The sequence below is a fragment of the Epinephelus lanceolatus genome, chromosome 21 (assembly GCF_041903045.1).
Source record: "Epinephelus lanceolatus isolate andai-2023 chromosome 21, ASM4190304v1, whole genome shotgun sequence".
NCBI lineage: Eukaryota > Metazoa > Chordata > Actinopteri > Perciformes > Serranidae > Epinephelus > Epinephelus lanceolatus.
Window position 1 is genome coordinate 27,190,957 of NC_135754.1, and position 18,198 is coordinate 27,209,154.

The window sequence follows — 18,198 nt, forward strand, 5'->3', positions numbered from 1 at the left end:
TGAGTGACTGTACACTGTGTGTGTGTGTGTGTGTAGATCTTCACCAGGATCCTGCGCAGTCTGAACCTTCCAGTCGGGGTCAGTCAGATGGTGGCACCGCGGTATCTCACCAACTCCTATGACATTGGACACTTGGTGTTGTGGATCACAGCACTCCTGGTACACACTCCGCAGACTTTTTCTCTTAAAACACATTAAAAATATGTTCTTTTCATTGATGTTTAATCAGGGTTATTACCTGATTTATTTGCTGCAGGGAGGACCAGGAAACCCTGCACAGAAACAGCTGACCTGCCTCTTCAACAGCATTGCCTCCTTCTACCATCCCTCCAACCATGGCCGCTGGCAGGTAAGCCTCTCTCTCAGACACACACACACACACACAGACTGAGCAAGTTGTGAGCACATTTTCAGCTGCTCGCTGTCACACTCCTTTGATTTATAACCTGTCATTCAGGACTTGGCTGGCTCTCTTCGCTCTAACAACACAATAATGAAATGCACAACTCCTGGAGAAAAAGAGCGATATCACAGATCTGTTTACGGCAGACTGTGCGAATGTGTCTCTGGATGATAACGCTAATGTTGAATGTGTGTGTGTTTGTGTGTGTGTGTGTGTGTGTTTTATGTATGTGTGCCTGCAGTCTCGACTGATGCGACTGCTTCAGCGTCTCCCGGCGAGTGTTGTCCGCCGCGTGCACCGGGAACGTCACGCTGCCCCAAGCTGGATCACGCTGGTTCCTGAGAGTCAGAGGCTGACTGATGAAGACTTGCAGGAGTTCACCCGCAGCCTCACAGGAGCCGCCCTGCTGGCCATGTTCAGGTACTGCACTTAGGTAGATGTCAGTCATGATGATCACTACAACCTGTTGCTCTGTTTGTAATCTTGCATGGCTACACCTGTGCTTCTGGGGAAACTTTAACACTCAGGAAACCTGTGACTGTGAGGATTTAACACATGTACATGCATGTATCCACATTTATAAATACATATACCCACTTATACACCTATAGGAATATGCATACATATATAATATACACAAATATATGTACAATACCCATGCATAACATAACTAGTGAAGAAAATTTGATACGAAATGATGAGCTTGTCTTTAATTTAACCACAGTGTGGACAGTTATTACACATACTTATTCAGTGAGTGATTTATTTATAGAACACTTTCAAAGCAAAGATGTACAAAGTGGGGAGAAGATGAAACACAATTAGAGGACGTACAGTGAGAGGCTCTAAAAAAAAAGAGCACAGCAGAAATTAAGCAACAAACATCATATGAACATAGTGGGAAAATATGAGTGAAAAAGTAAAATCACAATCACAGAGTCCAACAAAACAGAGAGATTGAAAGAAACCATAAAATAAATAGAAGCCAGTCTGTAAAAATAGGTTGCAGGATGACATTTAAAAACAAAGGCAATGCAAGGCCACCTTGTGCTAAGTGGGCAGGCCGATAGAAACTATTTCTACTCGGGCAGGAATAGGCAGCATAGGTGTGATTGTGGAGGTAGGTGTGAGCTTTCTGTTGCACAGTCACACCGGGTGGTCTTGTTAATCCATTTTTAATGACCAAAGTTTCCTCAGACTTCCATCTTTTGAGCCAGAACTTTGATTTCCAAATAGATTCTAAATGCATGTTTGTTTTTTTATACCTTGCAGTAATCGGTTGTATCTCAGCTATAATGTTCTTTTGTACACCAAATATCACAGCCAGCAAAACCCTACTGATAATTTGGTGATCAGCAGGGCTAAATTTGGCTTTCATGCTGTGTAATGCTGCGTATGTTGTTTCAACTGCACTTTAATGATCAGGTTTACATGCACAAAATACCATGTTTTTTCCATTGTTCTGAAGTAGACAATATTCTTTCTAAGCCGTTTCTATGACTAATGAAAATTAATATTCCACTAATATTCCTGTTGACATGCAGCCGTGCATACTCCGCCTAACGTGCCCTGACACATCGTTCATCACATTAAAATATAGAAAAAGTGGAATGGCAGTGGAGCGCCTGAACGCAGCCTCCCTCTTTTATTCCTTTAACCAACTTCTTGAAAAGGTCGGCATTGTGATATTTGCGCATATCCAAAAACATGTTGATATCAAATCTTTCATAATGTTTAACAGTTAGTGTGTTTCCTCTTCTTAGCAGAAATGTAGGGTTTTGTTTTGGGCATGTATCTCTACACCCGCAAACTGTTGGTGAGGTGGTTTGTGTACAGCACACAGAGCTGACTGCACCAGGCAAGAGACTGTGTCACAAATTGTGGTAAAACCCCAAATGAAACACATATTCCGAATGCACTGTAAACATGCCCATAGAATATTATCAAAACCCAAATGATACCGGCATATTCCACATGTCTTTGTTGGAAAATGAAGAGAACTGGCAATAGGGCAGCACGGTGGCGCAGTGGTCGGCATTGTCGCCTCACATCAAGAGGGCTCCTGGTTCAAATCTAGGGTGGTGGGTCCAAGACCCTGGGGTGGGGGAGCACTTCTGTGTGGAGTTTGCACGTTCTCCCTGTGTCAGCGTGGATTTTCTCCGGGTACTCCAGCTTCCTCCCACAGTCCAAAGACATGCAGGTTAATTGGTGACTCTAAGGGTGCTTTCACACCTGCCCTGTTTGGTTCGGTTCAATCCAACTCAAGGTCATTTGCTCCCTAAGTGCGGTTCGTTTGGGCAGGTATGAACACAGCAATCGAACTCGTGTGCGCACCAAAACAACCGAGACCTTCTTGAAGAGGTGGTCTCGGTCCAGTTACAAACAAACTCTGGTGCGGTTCGTTTGTGGTGAGAACGTGTTGCGACCTGGATGTGAACCAACTGCAGTCACATGACACATTGTTTGGGTTAAACATGAGCATGTTACAGTCCTGGAGGATTATTAATGTGCACCTCCTCCTGTACTGCCTTAATATGCACATTCAGCACATCCAATGCATCAAAACATCGTTTTCTAGTTGGAGCCACGCCTCGTTTTCAAACTGTATGGTTTGACTAAAATGAACAATGACAGCAATATAGTCCACGATGAGCAGCGCTAAAATCAACCTGCGTAGTTGTCCCTCCATTGTGACATTAGAAAGTGTCTCATTAATCTTGCAAGTGTACTCTTCTTCAACGTTTGGTTTACTTCCTGGATTTTTCCCACATGGCAATTCTGACCAATCAAGAGCAGCTTTCTCACACAAGGCATTTTATCTGGTCCACTTGTAAATGCTGCCGTGAGAACACGGACCAACTCTAGGCAAATATGCAACAATTAGTCTCTGATTCGTACCAAAGCAAGACAACTCTAGATCTGAAAGCACCCTCAATTGGCCGTAGGTGTGAATGTGAGTGTGAATGGTTGTCTGTCTCTATGTGTCAGCCCTGTGATAGGTGACCTGTCCAGGGTGTACCCCGCCTCTCCCCCAATGTCAGCTAGGACAGGCTCCAGGCTGACTTGCATCAAATTCACAATATCGTCATATTCAGAATAATGGTGGAATATTAGTGTGCATGTAAACACAGCCAATGATTTCTATTTAAGTGTGTAGTGAGGAGGTACTTCATATTTAAATACAGACTTTGAAATATAGTTAAAACAACAGTTATAACCTCGACATCTAACCAACCTTCACCCAACGCCTCAAGTGACTCTGTAGTATTAACTGGGTTGTTGCCATTTGAATCACTGCCAGTCAGTTATCTAACCAGTCTGCTGTGTCTCACACGGCAATCGCTTAGCAACAACAAGCCTAATCTGGGACAAAGACAGGTCAGCAGTGATTATATACCTGTGCATGTGCGCGTGTGCTGTTGTTGTTGACGCTGTACTTTATGTTGTTCATCTGTCCCCATGTGGTGATGTGCAGTAAAACCGGCAGTACGGACGCAGCCTACGCCCTTCAGAACCTGGCTCTCCTCACACCTGAACTCGCCATACCACCTGTACTTGAGAAGTGAGTGTTTGTGTGAGATATCTGAAGCATGTTGTTGGATAAATTTTCATATTGCAACATAACAAAAAAAGAGTTTATGACTCCTATTATTTTCCTTCGTCTCACTTTGGTTTGGGGGATAATCACACTCTAAGTTTTGGAGCTACAGTTCCCATAATTTTAGGGCTTTTGGAGGAAGTAAACAGGAAGTATAATTATCACCATGGAGTCAGTTAGACAGCTGTGGGCAACAAACAAAGTCCCATTTCTTTAGCTTATATTTGTTTAGATTTGGGCAAATTCCTGCCATTAAAAGAATGCTGAATTTGCTACTAGCAGTTCCTGTTAGCAAATTATCAATGGATACACAAACAACTTTCACTGGATTACTGTGATACTGAGGACAACTAAAAACGTGATGATACTCAGGGATGTTCTGGAGCTACGAGAAGCTTCTTTTTTCTATGATTTCAAAGCAGATTTATATTTGCAGCAGACATGGGATAATGATATCAGGAAGTGTCAGTGTGACACTGACATGCACCTGTCCCTCTGCGCCTCCCCTTAAACTCTCCCATCATCTCATTTTGTCATTTACCTCCTTGTATCCTGTGTATCACAGGACCTATGCAGCGATGGAGACCCTAACGGAGCCGCACACCCTCACTGCCACTCTCAGCTGCATGATCGGAATGGCTCGCAGCCTGGTGTCCCCAAACAACCATTACCCAGAAGGCCGTGCGCACGTGATCCCACTGCTCATGGGCTCTCTGCCGGGGGTGGACCCCAACGACTTCAGCAAGTGCATGGTGCGTAATGGATGTGTTGATTAGTAATGAAGAAGGATTATAAGACAAGTAGACAATAGAGCTCCTGCTGATTAAATTCCCTTCTCGTGTACTCCGGTCTATCCTATTAATAATTCCTGAAAGTGGAATGAATATCTCAGTTTGAAGAACTCGCAATTACCGAGGCTCAGTCCCCAAGTTTCTGCTTGGATTGTGAAATGGATTGGTTTTCTTTTTTCTTGGTGTGCTCATTGCATTCACTGCATTAATCCGTCATCACACCAGAATGAATTGATACATTTGAAAAAGTTATTCCACCGACATCTGGTAGGTTATTTAACTTGGGCCTTGATCACGTCAGATGATGTAAATTGATCTGTTTCCCGTTGTGCCGCTCTGTCCAGATAACGTTCCAGTTCATCGCTACCTTCACCACTCTGGTGCCTTTAGTGGATTGTTCGTCTGCTACTTCTCAACACAGCGATCTCACAGAGGTATACACACGACACACATTAACCGTGCAGTCATGACAGATTAAATAAACAACATGTTGAGCTAAAGTCTTGAAAGAATCTCTTTTTTTTTTCTTCTTAAATTTAGTTTGACAGTTTTGGAGAGTTAGCTCAAAAGATTGATACCACTCACATACAGTCAAGTCCATAATTATTTGGACAATGATACAGTTGTCGTCATTTTGGCTCTGTACACCACCACAATGGGTTTTAAATGAAACAATGAATACCTGCTTAAAATGCAGACTCTCAGCTTTCATTTAAGGCTTTTTTCAAAAATGTAGTATGAACCGTGTAGGAATTACAACCATTTCTTCACACAGTCCCCCAACTTTAAGGGCTCATAAGTATTTGGACAAACTAACATAATCATCAGTTAAACAGTCAGTTTTAATACTTGGTTGCAAATCCTTTACAGTCAATGACTGCCTGAAGTGTTGGACACATAGGCATCATCAGATGCTGGGTTTCTTCCCTGGTGATGCTCTGCCAGCCCTTTACTGCAGCCGTCTGCACTTCCTGCTTGTGTTTTGGATGTTTTGCCCTCAGTTTTGGCTTCAGCAAGAGAAACGCATGCTCAGTTGGATTCAGGTCAGATGATATGACTTGACCATTGCAGAACATTCCACTTCTTTGCCTTAAAAATGTCTTTGGTTGCTTTTGCAGTATGCTTCAGGTCATTGTCCAACTGCACTATGAAGCATCGTCCAATGAGTTTTGAAGCATTTGGTTGAATCTGAGCAGATAATGGTGCCCCAAACACTTCAGCTTTCATCCTGCTGCTCTTGTAAGCAAGACAAGACTTCACTAGAATAAATACAGAAGGTTTATCACAAGATGCAAACCATTGGTTAGCCTTAAAAATGGAAGGCCAGATTAGAGTTTGTCAAAAACCATCTAAAAAGCCTGTACAGTTGTGGAACAGCATACTATGGACAGATAAAACAAAGATCAACTACCAGAATGATGGGAAGAGAAGAGAAGGAAGAAGGGAAGGAACTGCTCATGATCCAAAGCACACCACCTCATCAGTGAAGCATGGTGGAGGTACTGTTATGTCATGGCCATGTATGGCTGCCAGTGGAACTGGTTCTCTTGTATTTATTGATGATGTGACTGCTGACAAGAGCAGCAGGATGAAAGCTGAAGTGTTTGGGGCACCATTATCTGCTCAGATTCAACTAAATGCTTCAAAACTCATTGGACGATGCTTCACAGTGCAGTTGGACATTGACCTGAAGCATACTGCAAAAGCAACCAAAGACATTTTTAAGGCAAAGAAGTAGAATGTTCTGCAATGGCCAAGTCATATCATCTGACCTGAATCCAATTGAGCATGCGTTTCTCTTGCTGAAGCCAAAATTGAGGGCAAAACACCCAAAACACAAGCAGGAAGTGCAGACGGCTGCAGTAAAGGGCTGGCAGAGCATCACCAGGGAAGAAACCCAGCATCTGATGATGCCTATGTGTCCAACACTTCAGGCAGTCATTGACTGTAAAGGATTTGCAACCAAGTATTAAAACTGACTGTTTAATTGATGATTATGTTAGTTTGTCCAAATACTTATGAGCCCTTAAAGTTGGGGGACTGTGTGAAGAAATGGTTGTAATTCCTACACGGTTCATACTACATTTTTGAAAAAAGCCTTAAATGAAAGCTGAGAGTCTGCACTTTAAGCAGGTATTCATTGTTTCATTTAAAACCCATTGTGGTGGTGTACACAGCCAAAATGATGACAACTGTATCATTGTCCAAATAATTATGGACCTGACTGTATATACACTTAAATATGCAACCAGTTAGCAGTGGTGGAGGACGCTCAATTACTGAAGTAAAAGTACTAATGCAACTCTTTAAAAACTACATGCAAAAGTACTGCATTTAAAATTTAAAAGGTTCAGTGTGTAGGATTTAGGGGGATTTAGTGGCATATTGGTGAGGACTGCAGATTGCAACCAGCTGAAACTTTTCCTGGTCAGAACTCTTTCAGTGTTCCTTGTTCAGGAGGTTTTTAGCGGCAGCTGAATTATCCACAGAGGTCACTTCCTGTCCAAAACAAATGAACCAGGTGATTTAAACTGGTAAAAACACTGAATAAAGCAGTTTCCTGCCACAAATCAGTGTCTTTCTGACCCAGTTTGGGCCTCTAACTATGGAGGCTGACACGAAAAAGCAAATGGCCCTATCTAGAGCCAGTGTTTGGTTTGTCCGTCCTGGGCTACTGTAGAAACATGGCGATGTAACATGGCAATCTGCATAAACAAAGGCCTGCTACCTATGTAGATATAAATGGCTCATTCTAAGGTAATAGAAACACAACCATTGTGGTTTTCAGGTGATTATACACTAAAGAAAACATACCCTGTCAAATGTCCCCTGTGGCTGTTAGGCTATTATATATTATAATATAATTTGTTGTCATATTCCATCACTGCTGTTTAGCTTAGCTTAGCACAAAGACTGGAAACGGGGAGACGGTTGGCCTGGCTCTCCTCGCTCCAAAAACCGACGTGTAAAAACGACAAGTTGCAGTTTTATGCAACTACAAACTGCAGGACGGGGGCAGTCACTTCATGGAGCCTTGTCATTGTTGTGAGGTTGCGAGTACCAGGCTAGCTGTTTCCCCCTGCTCTCAGTCTTTATGCTAAGCTAAGCTAACTGTCTTCTGCTTCATATTGAGCGTCCAAACATGAGAGTGGTATCGATCTTCTCGTCTAACTCTCGGCACGAGAGTGGATAAGTGTATTTCGCCAAATGTTGAATTAAACTTTTTCTTATTTGAAATAAACCAGCTCACATACAGAGTCATACTAAATATATCCACTAACCAATCGTCACTATTTCTCCCTCTCAGATTGAGAAAGATCTGTGCTTTGCTTCAGCAGAATTTGAAGACTTTGTTCTGCAGTTTCTGGATAGGTACGAGACAAATTAACAAGTCAAACTGTCACTTTGTAAAGCCTCGATGTTTTGAGTATAAATGTATATCTTCCTGTTTGAAATGCACCAGTCTGCATTGTTTGCTCTGCTGGCCACGTATAACAGCCTTTTTGTTTTTTTTTTGTTTTTTACACCACAGCGCTGTTGACATTTTCGTCGCTGACAAATGTATAAGAGTGTGCTTGTGTATGTGTGTGTATCTGCAGGTGTTTTGCACTGATAGACAGCAGCACCCTGGAACAGACGAGAGACGAGATGGAGACGGATACCCAGACTCATCTGGAGAGCCTGGTGGAGCTGGGCCTGTCCTCCACTGTTAGCACTATTTTAACACAATGCTCCACAGAAATATACAAGGTAGAGCACACACTCTCTCTCGTCTCCTCTCTTTCAGTTTCATTAAATCAACTTTGACAGTTGCCTATTTAGTCATGAATATTTAAAGGGATAGTTCAGATCTTTTGCAGTAGGGCTGTATGAGGTACTTCTCCATAATCGGTGTCTTACCTACAGTAGATGTGATTAGCACGCCCCCAGTTTGGAGAAGCAGGCAGGAGTACTGACAGCTAACTTACATACTGCTGCGAAGGGGTTGACAACAAAACATATTTTGACACCTAAAGCAACCTAAGAAAAACAATATCAGTTAACGTGTATGCTGTATTTAGAATTTCAGTGCTTTACCTTGATGTCAGACAGCGATTTGCGACAGGAAAATTAAGCTGTTCTGTTGCTTTCTTCAAAGCCAGACTCCACTGAGAAAAACAGTGATTTAACACCACTGAACACAGGAGCTGCTGGTCCACCGCTGCTTCCGTCAATTATTTTGTTTGTGTTATTGTGCGACTTAGGCATTTTAAAAGGATAGTTTGGTTTCACCAAAGTCGCTAAAATAACACAAATTAACGAAATGATCGAGGCAGCGGTAGACAAGCAGCTCGTGTGATCAGCAAGCTAAAATTACTGTTTTTGTCAATGGAGTCTGGTGGCAAGAACAGGCTGTCTAACGGAGAGATAAAGTGGTGGAAATATTATCAGTATAGCTTAAACTGTTATACATTTTTTTTAGGTGGGACGTTTGTTGAGGTGGCTAATATATGTTTTGCTGCTGCCCCAATCCACAGCAGTACATTGCTTTGCCTCCATTTCAGCACTCCTATGCTTCTCCAAACTGGGGGCGTGCCGGCAGACATACTGTTTATAACATTCCTCCAATCCCAAATGGATCACTTACAGACTCGTTGACTCAAGCCTTAAGCCCTTACAGACCTAGGACCAATTCCATTTCTTCCCCTTAGCCCTTGTCTTGGCCCTTCCCCTTGGTTTTGCGAGTTCACATGAGGGGAAGTGGTGCCCCAATTGGTGCATCGGTAGCATAGCGGATAGTGCCGGTGCCCCATGTACAGAGGCATTGCCTCGCTGCAGCGGTCGCAGGTTCGAGTCCGGCCTGCGACCCTTTGCTGCATGTCAGTCCCCGCTCTCTCTCTCTGTCTCCCCATTTCACACAAAGTCCTATCCATTAAAAGGCAAAAAAAGGCAAAAAAAAAAAAAGCCCACAAAAATAATCTTAAAAAAAAAAAAACGAGCTAACCTGATGGAGAATTGGGACACCACTTCCCCTCACTTGAACGCGTAAAACCAATGGGAAGGGCCAAGACAAGGGCTAAAGGGAAGAAATGGAATTGATCCTAGGTCTGTAAGGGCATAGGACTTGAGTCAACGAGTCTGTAAGGGATCCATTTGGGATTAGGGGAATGTCTACGGACAAGTACCTCATATAACCCCACTTAAAAAAATCTGAACTATACCTTTAATGTTATAGAGAAATACTTTAGTTTTGAATCCAAGTTTTCAGGTGCTTTAAAGGTACACATCCATCCTTAATACAAATTCAAGCAGAATGATAAGCATTACATTACACTACATTTATTTGGCTGATGCATTTAGCCAACACAATTTACATTAAGTTGATTCAGTCTCAACAGATAACCCACCACCAAGAATCTGAACACAAGATTGGAACCTATCATCACTCCCAACTGGATTGACAAATACTTTTACACACTGACTAAAACTAGAAAACAAATAAATCTAAGCTAGTATTTTTATCTGCAAGTCAAACTCTTATGTTCTATAGCTGGAAGATTCAGATTTGAAAACTTTTAGTAATGCAAATGCGTCACCTGATTATCCCAAATTCTGCCTTTGTGTCAGACGGCATTGCAGAAGGTGTATAACTTTGCCACCTCCAACGTCTTTGAGACGTGTGTGTCAGGCAGGATGGTGGCTGACATGTGCAGAGCTGCAGCAAAGGTATGTATTAATCAGATTTTTATCTTTGTCTCTCTGCCTCGCGTATTTAACAGTAATGCATTCACTGTGGGTTTGTGAATTTCACTCAGTAATAGACGGAGGAGAGATTTGAGTCATGTTTCATATGTTGATGTATTTTTCATATAGTGACATGACAATATAATCTTATAAGGTCATGTTTGATCCAAAATCTTTCTTTTTTCATTCAACACCTCCATTTACATGTCATACTGTTGTTACATCCTCATTCACTAATTATTATTGTCTTCATCTTTTCTGCTCGAGCATCTAAATGTGTGTGTGCATGCGTGTGTCTGTTTGCAGTGTCATCCCGCTGAGTCTCTCCGTCTGTTCGTCCCTCACTGCTGCAGCGTCATTTTCCACATTACTGACAGTCAGTACCACACAGTGTGTGTGTCTGTGTGTAGAACAGTCTAGTGTGTGTGTAGAGTAGATTCAACTGTAGTGTGTTTGCATTACGACTGTACGACACCTTTTAAATCTAGTGAGTTCATTGACACTTTAATTCACAGCTAGGTGCAACCTGCAGTTTGCAGCTTTGTCTTTATCAGGTTTTTAACACCTTGTCAGATCTCACAAGGAAAAAGAGATCCTATTAGACATAGTGTGAAATCATTCGAGGATTAAAAATCTGATGAAAATGAAAATCAAATGTGACAACTATCTTTTTGTAATAATTATACAATTTCCTGCCAAGCGAAAATAGTCGGTAATATGTTGTTAATAACGCAGTCTGTGCAAGGAGCAATCAATGCTGCGCTTTAATTGGCCAGTCTGCATCCGGGGGCGGGATTTAGCAAAGGGTCAATTATTATGGAAGTATTTCATATTCCTTTAGTCTGTAAGGTTCCTCAGATCAAAAGGGTATTTCATAAAAATCAATCAAAGTTGTGAGTATTGTTTTACCAGGATAAAGTGGCGTTGTGTTAGTATGCCTGGTGTCATAATCCTTGAGTGCCATAACTCTCTCTCTGACGCTTGGTCTGTCAGAGTTAAATCATATGAATGATCAATAATTTATATATTATCGGAAGCCTAATTTTTGTGCAAGTAATATTCATACTGGTGTAAATAAACAGTGTGATTGTATCTCCCGATCTGTTGCTGAGCAACAGTTTTGTGTGAGAGGAATTAAAGGCCTGTCCCATATATAGGCCTGTTGATTTCAGTGATTTAAGCAAATAAAAGCCCGGGCTATTAATTGAAGTTTTAAACTAACAGCAATGGCCAGGAGTTAAGAAGCTAATGTTAGGCTATAAAAGAACTACACTGCGATTGCACGACTTCGAAGCCATGTTCAGTGTGATGGCGTTTCATTTAGCAACTTCTTAGCACCCATCTTTTTTAGGACATGTAAAGGCTTCAGAATACCCAAGGGGGGTATTTACTGACATATTTTATGTTGTAGAACAAAACGTGAAAATCTCTTCAGCTTATTTTAACTGCAGACTGTTTTAAAGGCATCTCAGGACCTGTTTAAAAATACATTGACTTCAAGATGAGGGAACCAGGAGTGCTAAAATGTTGACTCATGTATGGGTTGTAGGACTCATTCCTGAGCCACGCTAATGTGGTGACTCAGCCAGCATAAAAAATCATTCATGCAGCTACATATAGTCTGTTTTTTAAATGTTATTTCAATGAAAACAGTCAAACTGATTGAAAAATCTAAGATAGCAAGACAACACTGTGAGCACAGTCATGCCAGAGTCACTAAAATGGTGCTGAGTCATGCTAACAACTGTGTTAGATAGTACTTCGGCTTTGTTTGGAGCTAAATGCTAACTTCTGCATACTAACTAACACTTGAAATGCTAACATGTTGATGTCATTATGTTTAGCAGGTATAGCGTTTTCATGCGCACCATCTTTGTTTAGCAGGTTAGCATGCTAACATTTGCTAACAAGTGCTAAAGACAAAGTACAGCTGAGGCTATTGGGGGTGTCATTTTGTAGGTTTTAATCATGAACAACTTATATTTTTGGCATGATGGTGGCTCTAAATGAGAAGCCAAGGAACCCCCAAATTTATTACAATTCAGGAACAAGAATGTCTGTAAAAAAAAAAAAAAAAATCACTGAAATCCATCCAGTAGTTGTTGAGATATTTCAGTCTGAACCAAAGTGGTTACTGACCGACAGCCGCCCACAAAGCCGTGCAGCAAGCATGTCTAAAACCTGAAATGACCCCAAATTCAGTAAAAGGAGCTCAGTCTGTCAGGGGAGCAATACACTGCATTATTCATCTTTTTTATGTATGTCTGTGTGTGTGTGTGTAGATGAGGAGCTGCAGAGTGAAGACGAACTGGATAAGGAGCTGTTGTGGAATCTCCAGCTGCTCTCCGAGGTGAGATGAGGATCTATCACGTCCCAAGGGCTTCAACGCTCAAAAAAAAAAAAAAAAAAAAATCTGAATCCTCATTTATTTTATACGGTGTGCGTCCTAAAGTGATATTTAATCTCAAAATGATTGAAAAGCATGCCGGTGGGGTCGGCATATCTACTTGATTCCATTACAGATCAATTTGTTTTAGAATATTTGAGAGTCAGGTGTCATTTCCTTGCCACTTACTGAAGTGATTTGTCTATTCTCCTTTGATTCAAGGTCTCATCAAGTGTTCCTAAAAATACTTCAGAATCAGATCAAACACTTAAAATGAGAGATGTTTTCCCTTTGGAAAATAAGAATATGATTGTGACATTGCATGAGAAAAAAAAAGATGAATAATGACATTTCGTGCAGCATGCGCCCCGCACGGTCATAAATATCAAGGAGCTTTTGTCGTTAACCAGAACATATTGATACCCTTTCTGTTTTGTTTTATTACTCCTGGGAGCTTAATGCGAGTGGGAGCAAGCCAGATGCTGTGATTTACAGGAGAACCTCAATATTTAAGACACAACTCTCCACTGAATTGCCCATGTTTGTGTGTGTGTGTGTGTGTGTGTGTGTGTGTGTGCATGTACTTCTGTGTGTGTTGTTTTTAGGTAACCCGTGTGGATGGTGAACAGCTGTTAAAATACCAGGGGGACCTGGAGCGGATCCTATGCGTGTGTGTGCGTCTGCGCTGTAAACGTGCATACACACTCGCCTGCAGCCTGCTAGAGCACACACTCCGGTCGCTGTCCCTCATCTATCCCACCGAGTACAGAAGCACCTCTGGAGGGTTTGACACTGACCTTCCTATACGGGTAAACACACACACACACACACACACACACAAACGCCACATACAGGAAGATTACTTTAAGAGGCGAAACAATGACCACCATTATTTAATCTTACTAAAGTCCCTCAACTAACTGCATAGTTTCAACTGGGGCTTATTTGCTAACCTCCTTCAGTGCAAATTGGCTCTTATCACAGCTATTACAGTATCTAGTCTAGGACAGGAAACAATGAGGTTTTCCTGGAAACACAAAATGCCACAAATAGCCTACAACCTTTAAAACTGCTTTTTCTCGCAGTTTAATTAAATGGGATGTTACAGGTTCGGTAATTGCAATGCAATTTCCATTTCCAGGAAGAGAATCAGAAGGCATTTATCAAATCCAAATTAAATGGCTACACTGCTGCAGAGTTATTATAGTTCTGTATTTTTCTTTCCTTTCTATTTTTCATTAGCTTCAGGTCAGTTTTTTAGTTAGTTTCCAGAGGGCTGTATCACAAAGCAAGTTCTCAACAAACCCCAAAGCAGGCTTGTCCAAAGTCCGGCGCGGGTGCCAATTGTGGCCCATGGACGGAATTTAAACAGCCCAGGGCTATATAGGTATATCAAGCAAGTTCATGTATTGCATTAGTTTTGTTCACCTCACAATGGCAGAACTATCATACAGTTTGTAGACATACGCCAAGTTGGAAGTACACAGGCAGAACTAGTGTGTTATCACAAACAGAAGGTAAACAAGCAAGCAACGAAGAGCCCCCACTTTAAGCAATGGTTGAAAGTTTAATACTTATTCAATTAGGCAGTATTACAATAGAGGGTGTGCTTTAACCAGCACAAGCGCCTCAGTCCAGACCACATCTCTGTTGTGCCACAAATTGAGCATAGCGTCAGCTGATAGATCACATGATTCCTTTCTATGCAACCAATTGGCGAATCTCATTTAGGGCGCCCTATTTAAACTGCTCTGGCCTGCCTCCTGTTGCTGCTTCCTCTGCAAGCCACTCTCCAACCAGCCTCCACCCCAGCTCCTCCTTTTTATGCTGTGTCTGACTTATCAGTGTCATTTCTATTTGTCATTAATGCTGCTCTGTTCTGTTCCCGGGGGGGGGGGGCTCAAACACCACAGGGAAGCACCACCAGGGAAATGCTGTGAAGGGTCAGTAAAAACACCAAGGATCAATGGCTCAAATGTCACTGGGAAACTGAAACTATCTACAAGTAGGGGTTTTTTTTATTGGGGGAACAGGACGTCAGAGCTATGACCCTTTGTTTTTGGAATAAGGTGTAGTCAGAGAAATGGGCTTTCATTCCAATTGGACATTTTCAGACGAATGAGGCTTCAGAATTTTGGGCCCTTGAAACAATGGCATGACACCAACCACCATAAGTAATCAGTCATACCAGTCCAAATGATGCCTTAGCAGCAAAACCCAAGTGTATTAAATGGAAAGGTTTTTATTTTGAATAGAACAAAGGTGCTAAATCGTCTTTTTAAAACTCGATGATCTCACTTTAAGGCTGCTAAATGCAAGTTCAAAGATGATTTCCTTCATGTCTGTTTTTCGTTTTTGTGGCAGAAGGAGACAAACATGAGCTCCTTGCACTGCAGTGTTTCTGAGAAAAGCCTTTTCAATAATATTTTGTCATGTTTTTGTACATGAGCGTGAGGGAAGTGTGTTTCTGTTATGATGTCAAGGTAGCGGTAATTACAGCTACGTTTCTCTGCTGCTTTTAAACACTGACCTCTTTTCATCTGCAGTTCACGGTCACTGATGTGGTTTTGTTTTGTTGTTGATCTTTCATTTTGGATCTGCTCGTCTGTCATTTGATAGCAGATCACTTTGTTGCGAAATTTGTTTTCTTCTGTCCATTGCTTAGTGTCCTTGTCCTTTACATGTGTTTCAAATACCAGCTGATGACACAGATCTGTGGTTTTGAGGCGGACTGGTTGTGCTGGTTTGCTTGCCAGTTGTTCCAGTGGAAATTTCCCCTTTCTCTACAACTTCTCTCTCTGTCTCTAAAGGACTGGGGCAAAGCTGGAGATGTGGCAGACTTGGGTGTGTGTTGGCACGTGCCTGATCAGGAGGAGGAGAACTTCGTTTTCCAGCTGTTGTCCCGCCTCCTGCACCCTGAGCTGCAGCGAATCAAGGCCCACGTCTCTGGAGACCAGCCAATGAGCAGGTGTGCTATCGTTTTCCTCAGTTTTCCAATTTTAGAAGTAATCAGGCACAAACAAAACAAAGAAACTTTCATAACTGATAAATGAGATTTGTCTGCATCCAAAAAATGAAACCTGGAGATTAACATCTGTTTTTAATATCTCTCTTCACGCTCTTGATGAAGCCTAATCAAGAGCACCGAGTGATGAAAAGTTGAATTTAGCTGCTGTGTCGAAACACTATTATTGACTCGCCAAGTGAGATCACAACAAACACACAGCTATGAAAGGACTGTAACACGTTGCCTGATTCACAGGGAGGAGCTGTTGCAGAGCCTTGCTATTGTGCAGCACTGCCTCCTTGGAGCTGGAAGCATGCTGCCCCCTCTGGATGGACCACACGTATCTGACCTGTGAGTCCTGCAGCTACACACACATATAAAAACACATTTTCCTGCAGGCTTGTCACGTTTCCCGCCCCTTACATTGTGTTTCTCCTCAGTGTGCCCTCCATGGTAAATCTAGGGGAGATCGAGCTGCATATAGGTGTTGTCTACGGTAAGAAAACACAAGGCACACAACATATATGCACAAGTAGTCGCTCTCTGAACAGTTGCGGCTGGTGATAAGGCCGCTCATCCTGCATTCTGTGCCCATACGGGACGCCTGTGTGTCTCCTCCCCTCCAGATGATTCACGGGAGAACTACAGAGAGTCCATCTGCCAAACCATGAGACTGCTGCTACGTGAGTGAAGACTTTAACGCCACTACACTCCAGCTCTAAACTCCTCACTTTGTTCAGGGTGTACAATTAATCTATATCCACTTTTATCCAGATCACATCCTGGAGCACTCAGAGGATGACACCAAGTCACTCTTCGCCATCATTAAGGTGATTTTTCTGTTATTCGTGAGTGAAATGTTATTGTTCAGTCCTGGGGTGGGCCTGCAAAGGTCTCACAGCGCCCTTTTTCTGTCTGTCTGACTACAGATCATCAGTGACCTCATGTTTTTCCGAGGCACTCACAAGAAGGAGTTTGACTCACGGTGGAAAAGCTTCACTCTCGTCAAGAAGTCCATGGAAAACAGGGTGAGTTGGAAAAGTGCGACAAGGCCGCTGATTGTTGTCAGTTTCAGTGAGTCAGGGTGATTTAAGTGTGTCGCCTCTTCTCCTGCAGCTTCATGGGAAAAAGCAGCACATTAGAGCACTGCTCATCGACCGGGTTCTACTCCAGCATGAGGTTAGTTTAACAACATGCGCACTTCACGTAGGGTCACAGATGTAGCTGTAATCACATGCACATGGAATAGAGCTTTGATGGGGCCCAAAAATTCAGACCTGACCCGATATGCTGTGTTCAAGTCCCTGAACCACAGCAGCAAGTTTGGGCCCAAGCCCAATAAAAAACATAAATTTCTACTATCATTTTTTTCTATATTAAAACATGTATTTATACTTGAAGTTTACATGACGCACAGGGAGCTTTGTTTAATGAAAGTACGTGCTGACTTTAATTTACCCTGTGTTCTATAAAGGCTGTTGGTACTTATTTCCATATGTTTCCACAGCGTTCCCCATTTGCCAGATTCTGGGAAGTGGTTGCCACAAACCTCACTGATATATTTGAGATCACTGTGCCTCATTCACGCGGATCTGTCATAGCTGGACTTGACACTGATGAAAAACAGGGCGCTACTGGCCGCGCTTACAACAGTGAAAAATTTGTTGCTATGCGCTGCCTCCTCACTCCCTCTGTTATTGATTGTGGGCTTTAATGTATCTAGAGTTCGGCAGGCTGTTCAAACAAACTGTATGTTTTCCTATGAAAATTAATGCACCCAAATTTGTACATTTTTTGTGGGAGAGGCGTGTTCGGAGCCATGTGAACTTTGCGTTATTTTTAGGTACACCTTTGCCATGTTTCTTTACTGAAACCTAACCGCTGTAACTTTATGGTAACTGCACTGTAACGGTACATTGAGGATGTTACGTCATTCGTGGGGTGCTAATTCGTAGAATATCACACAAACTGTTGAGCATGGGATATCATACGAATGTTTCTATGAGAATGCGTTGACTTAGAGCTGTTGACAAAATGTACGTGGGGCAAAGGAGTTAATGCTAGAGATGTGGAAATTAGTCTCATTCATTTTCCGTAACTACTTATCCTGTTGGGGGTCGCAGGGGGGCTGGAGCCTATCCCAGCTGACATAGGTCGAGACAAGTCACAGGACTGACACATAGAGACAGACAACCATTCACACTCACATTCACCAGTCACCAATTAACCTGCATGTCTTTGGACTGTGGGAGGAAGCTGGAGTATGCAGAGAAAACCCGTGCTGATACT

General features: G+C 42.3%; 1 protein-coding gene across 1 annotated transcript in view; it reads left to right on the forward strand.

The window, feature by feature from the left end:
• LOC117247126 (proteasome activator complex subunit 4B-like) overlaps nt 1-18,198 on the forward strand; it is a 60,571-nt gene that overhangs the window by 18,343 nt on the left and 24,030 nt on the right. Inside the window, exons 8-26 of the mRNA XM_033611399.2 lie at nt 37-159; nt 257-349; nt 645-823; nt 3,879-3,965; nt 4,567-4,753; nt 5,137-5,226; nt 8,100-8,164; nt 8,392-8,542; nt 10,400-10,498; nt 10,823-10,892; nt 12,799-12,866; nt 13,508-13,711; nt 15,713-15,870; nt 16,165-16,260; nt 16,350-16,405; nt 16,536-16,592; nt 16,684-16,739; nt 16,839-16,937; nt 17,026-17,088. Of these exons, the coding sequence (XP_033467290.2) occupies nt 37-159; nt 257-349; nt 645-823; nt 3,879-3,965; nt 4,567-4,753; nt 5,137-5,226; nt 8,100-8,164; nt 8,392-8,542; nt 10,400-10,498; nt 10,823-10,892; nt 12,799-12,866; nt 13,508-13,711; nt 15,713-15,870; nt 16,165-16,260; nt 16,350-16,405; nt 16,536-16,592; nt 16,684-16,739; nt 16,839-16,937; nt 17,026-17,088 (2,001 nt within the window). The remainder of the gene's footprint in view (nt 1-36; nt 160-256; nt 350-644; nt 824-3,878; nt 3,966-4,566; nt 4,754-5,136; nt 5,227-8,099; nt 8,165-8,391; nt 8,543-10,399; nt 10,499-10,822; nt 10,893-12,798; nt 12,867-13,507; nt 13,712-15,712; nt 15,871-16,164; nt 16,261-16,349; nt 16,406-16,535; nt 16,593-16,683; nt 16,740-16,838; nt 16,938-17,025; nt 17,089-18,198) is intronic.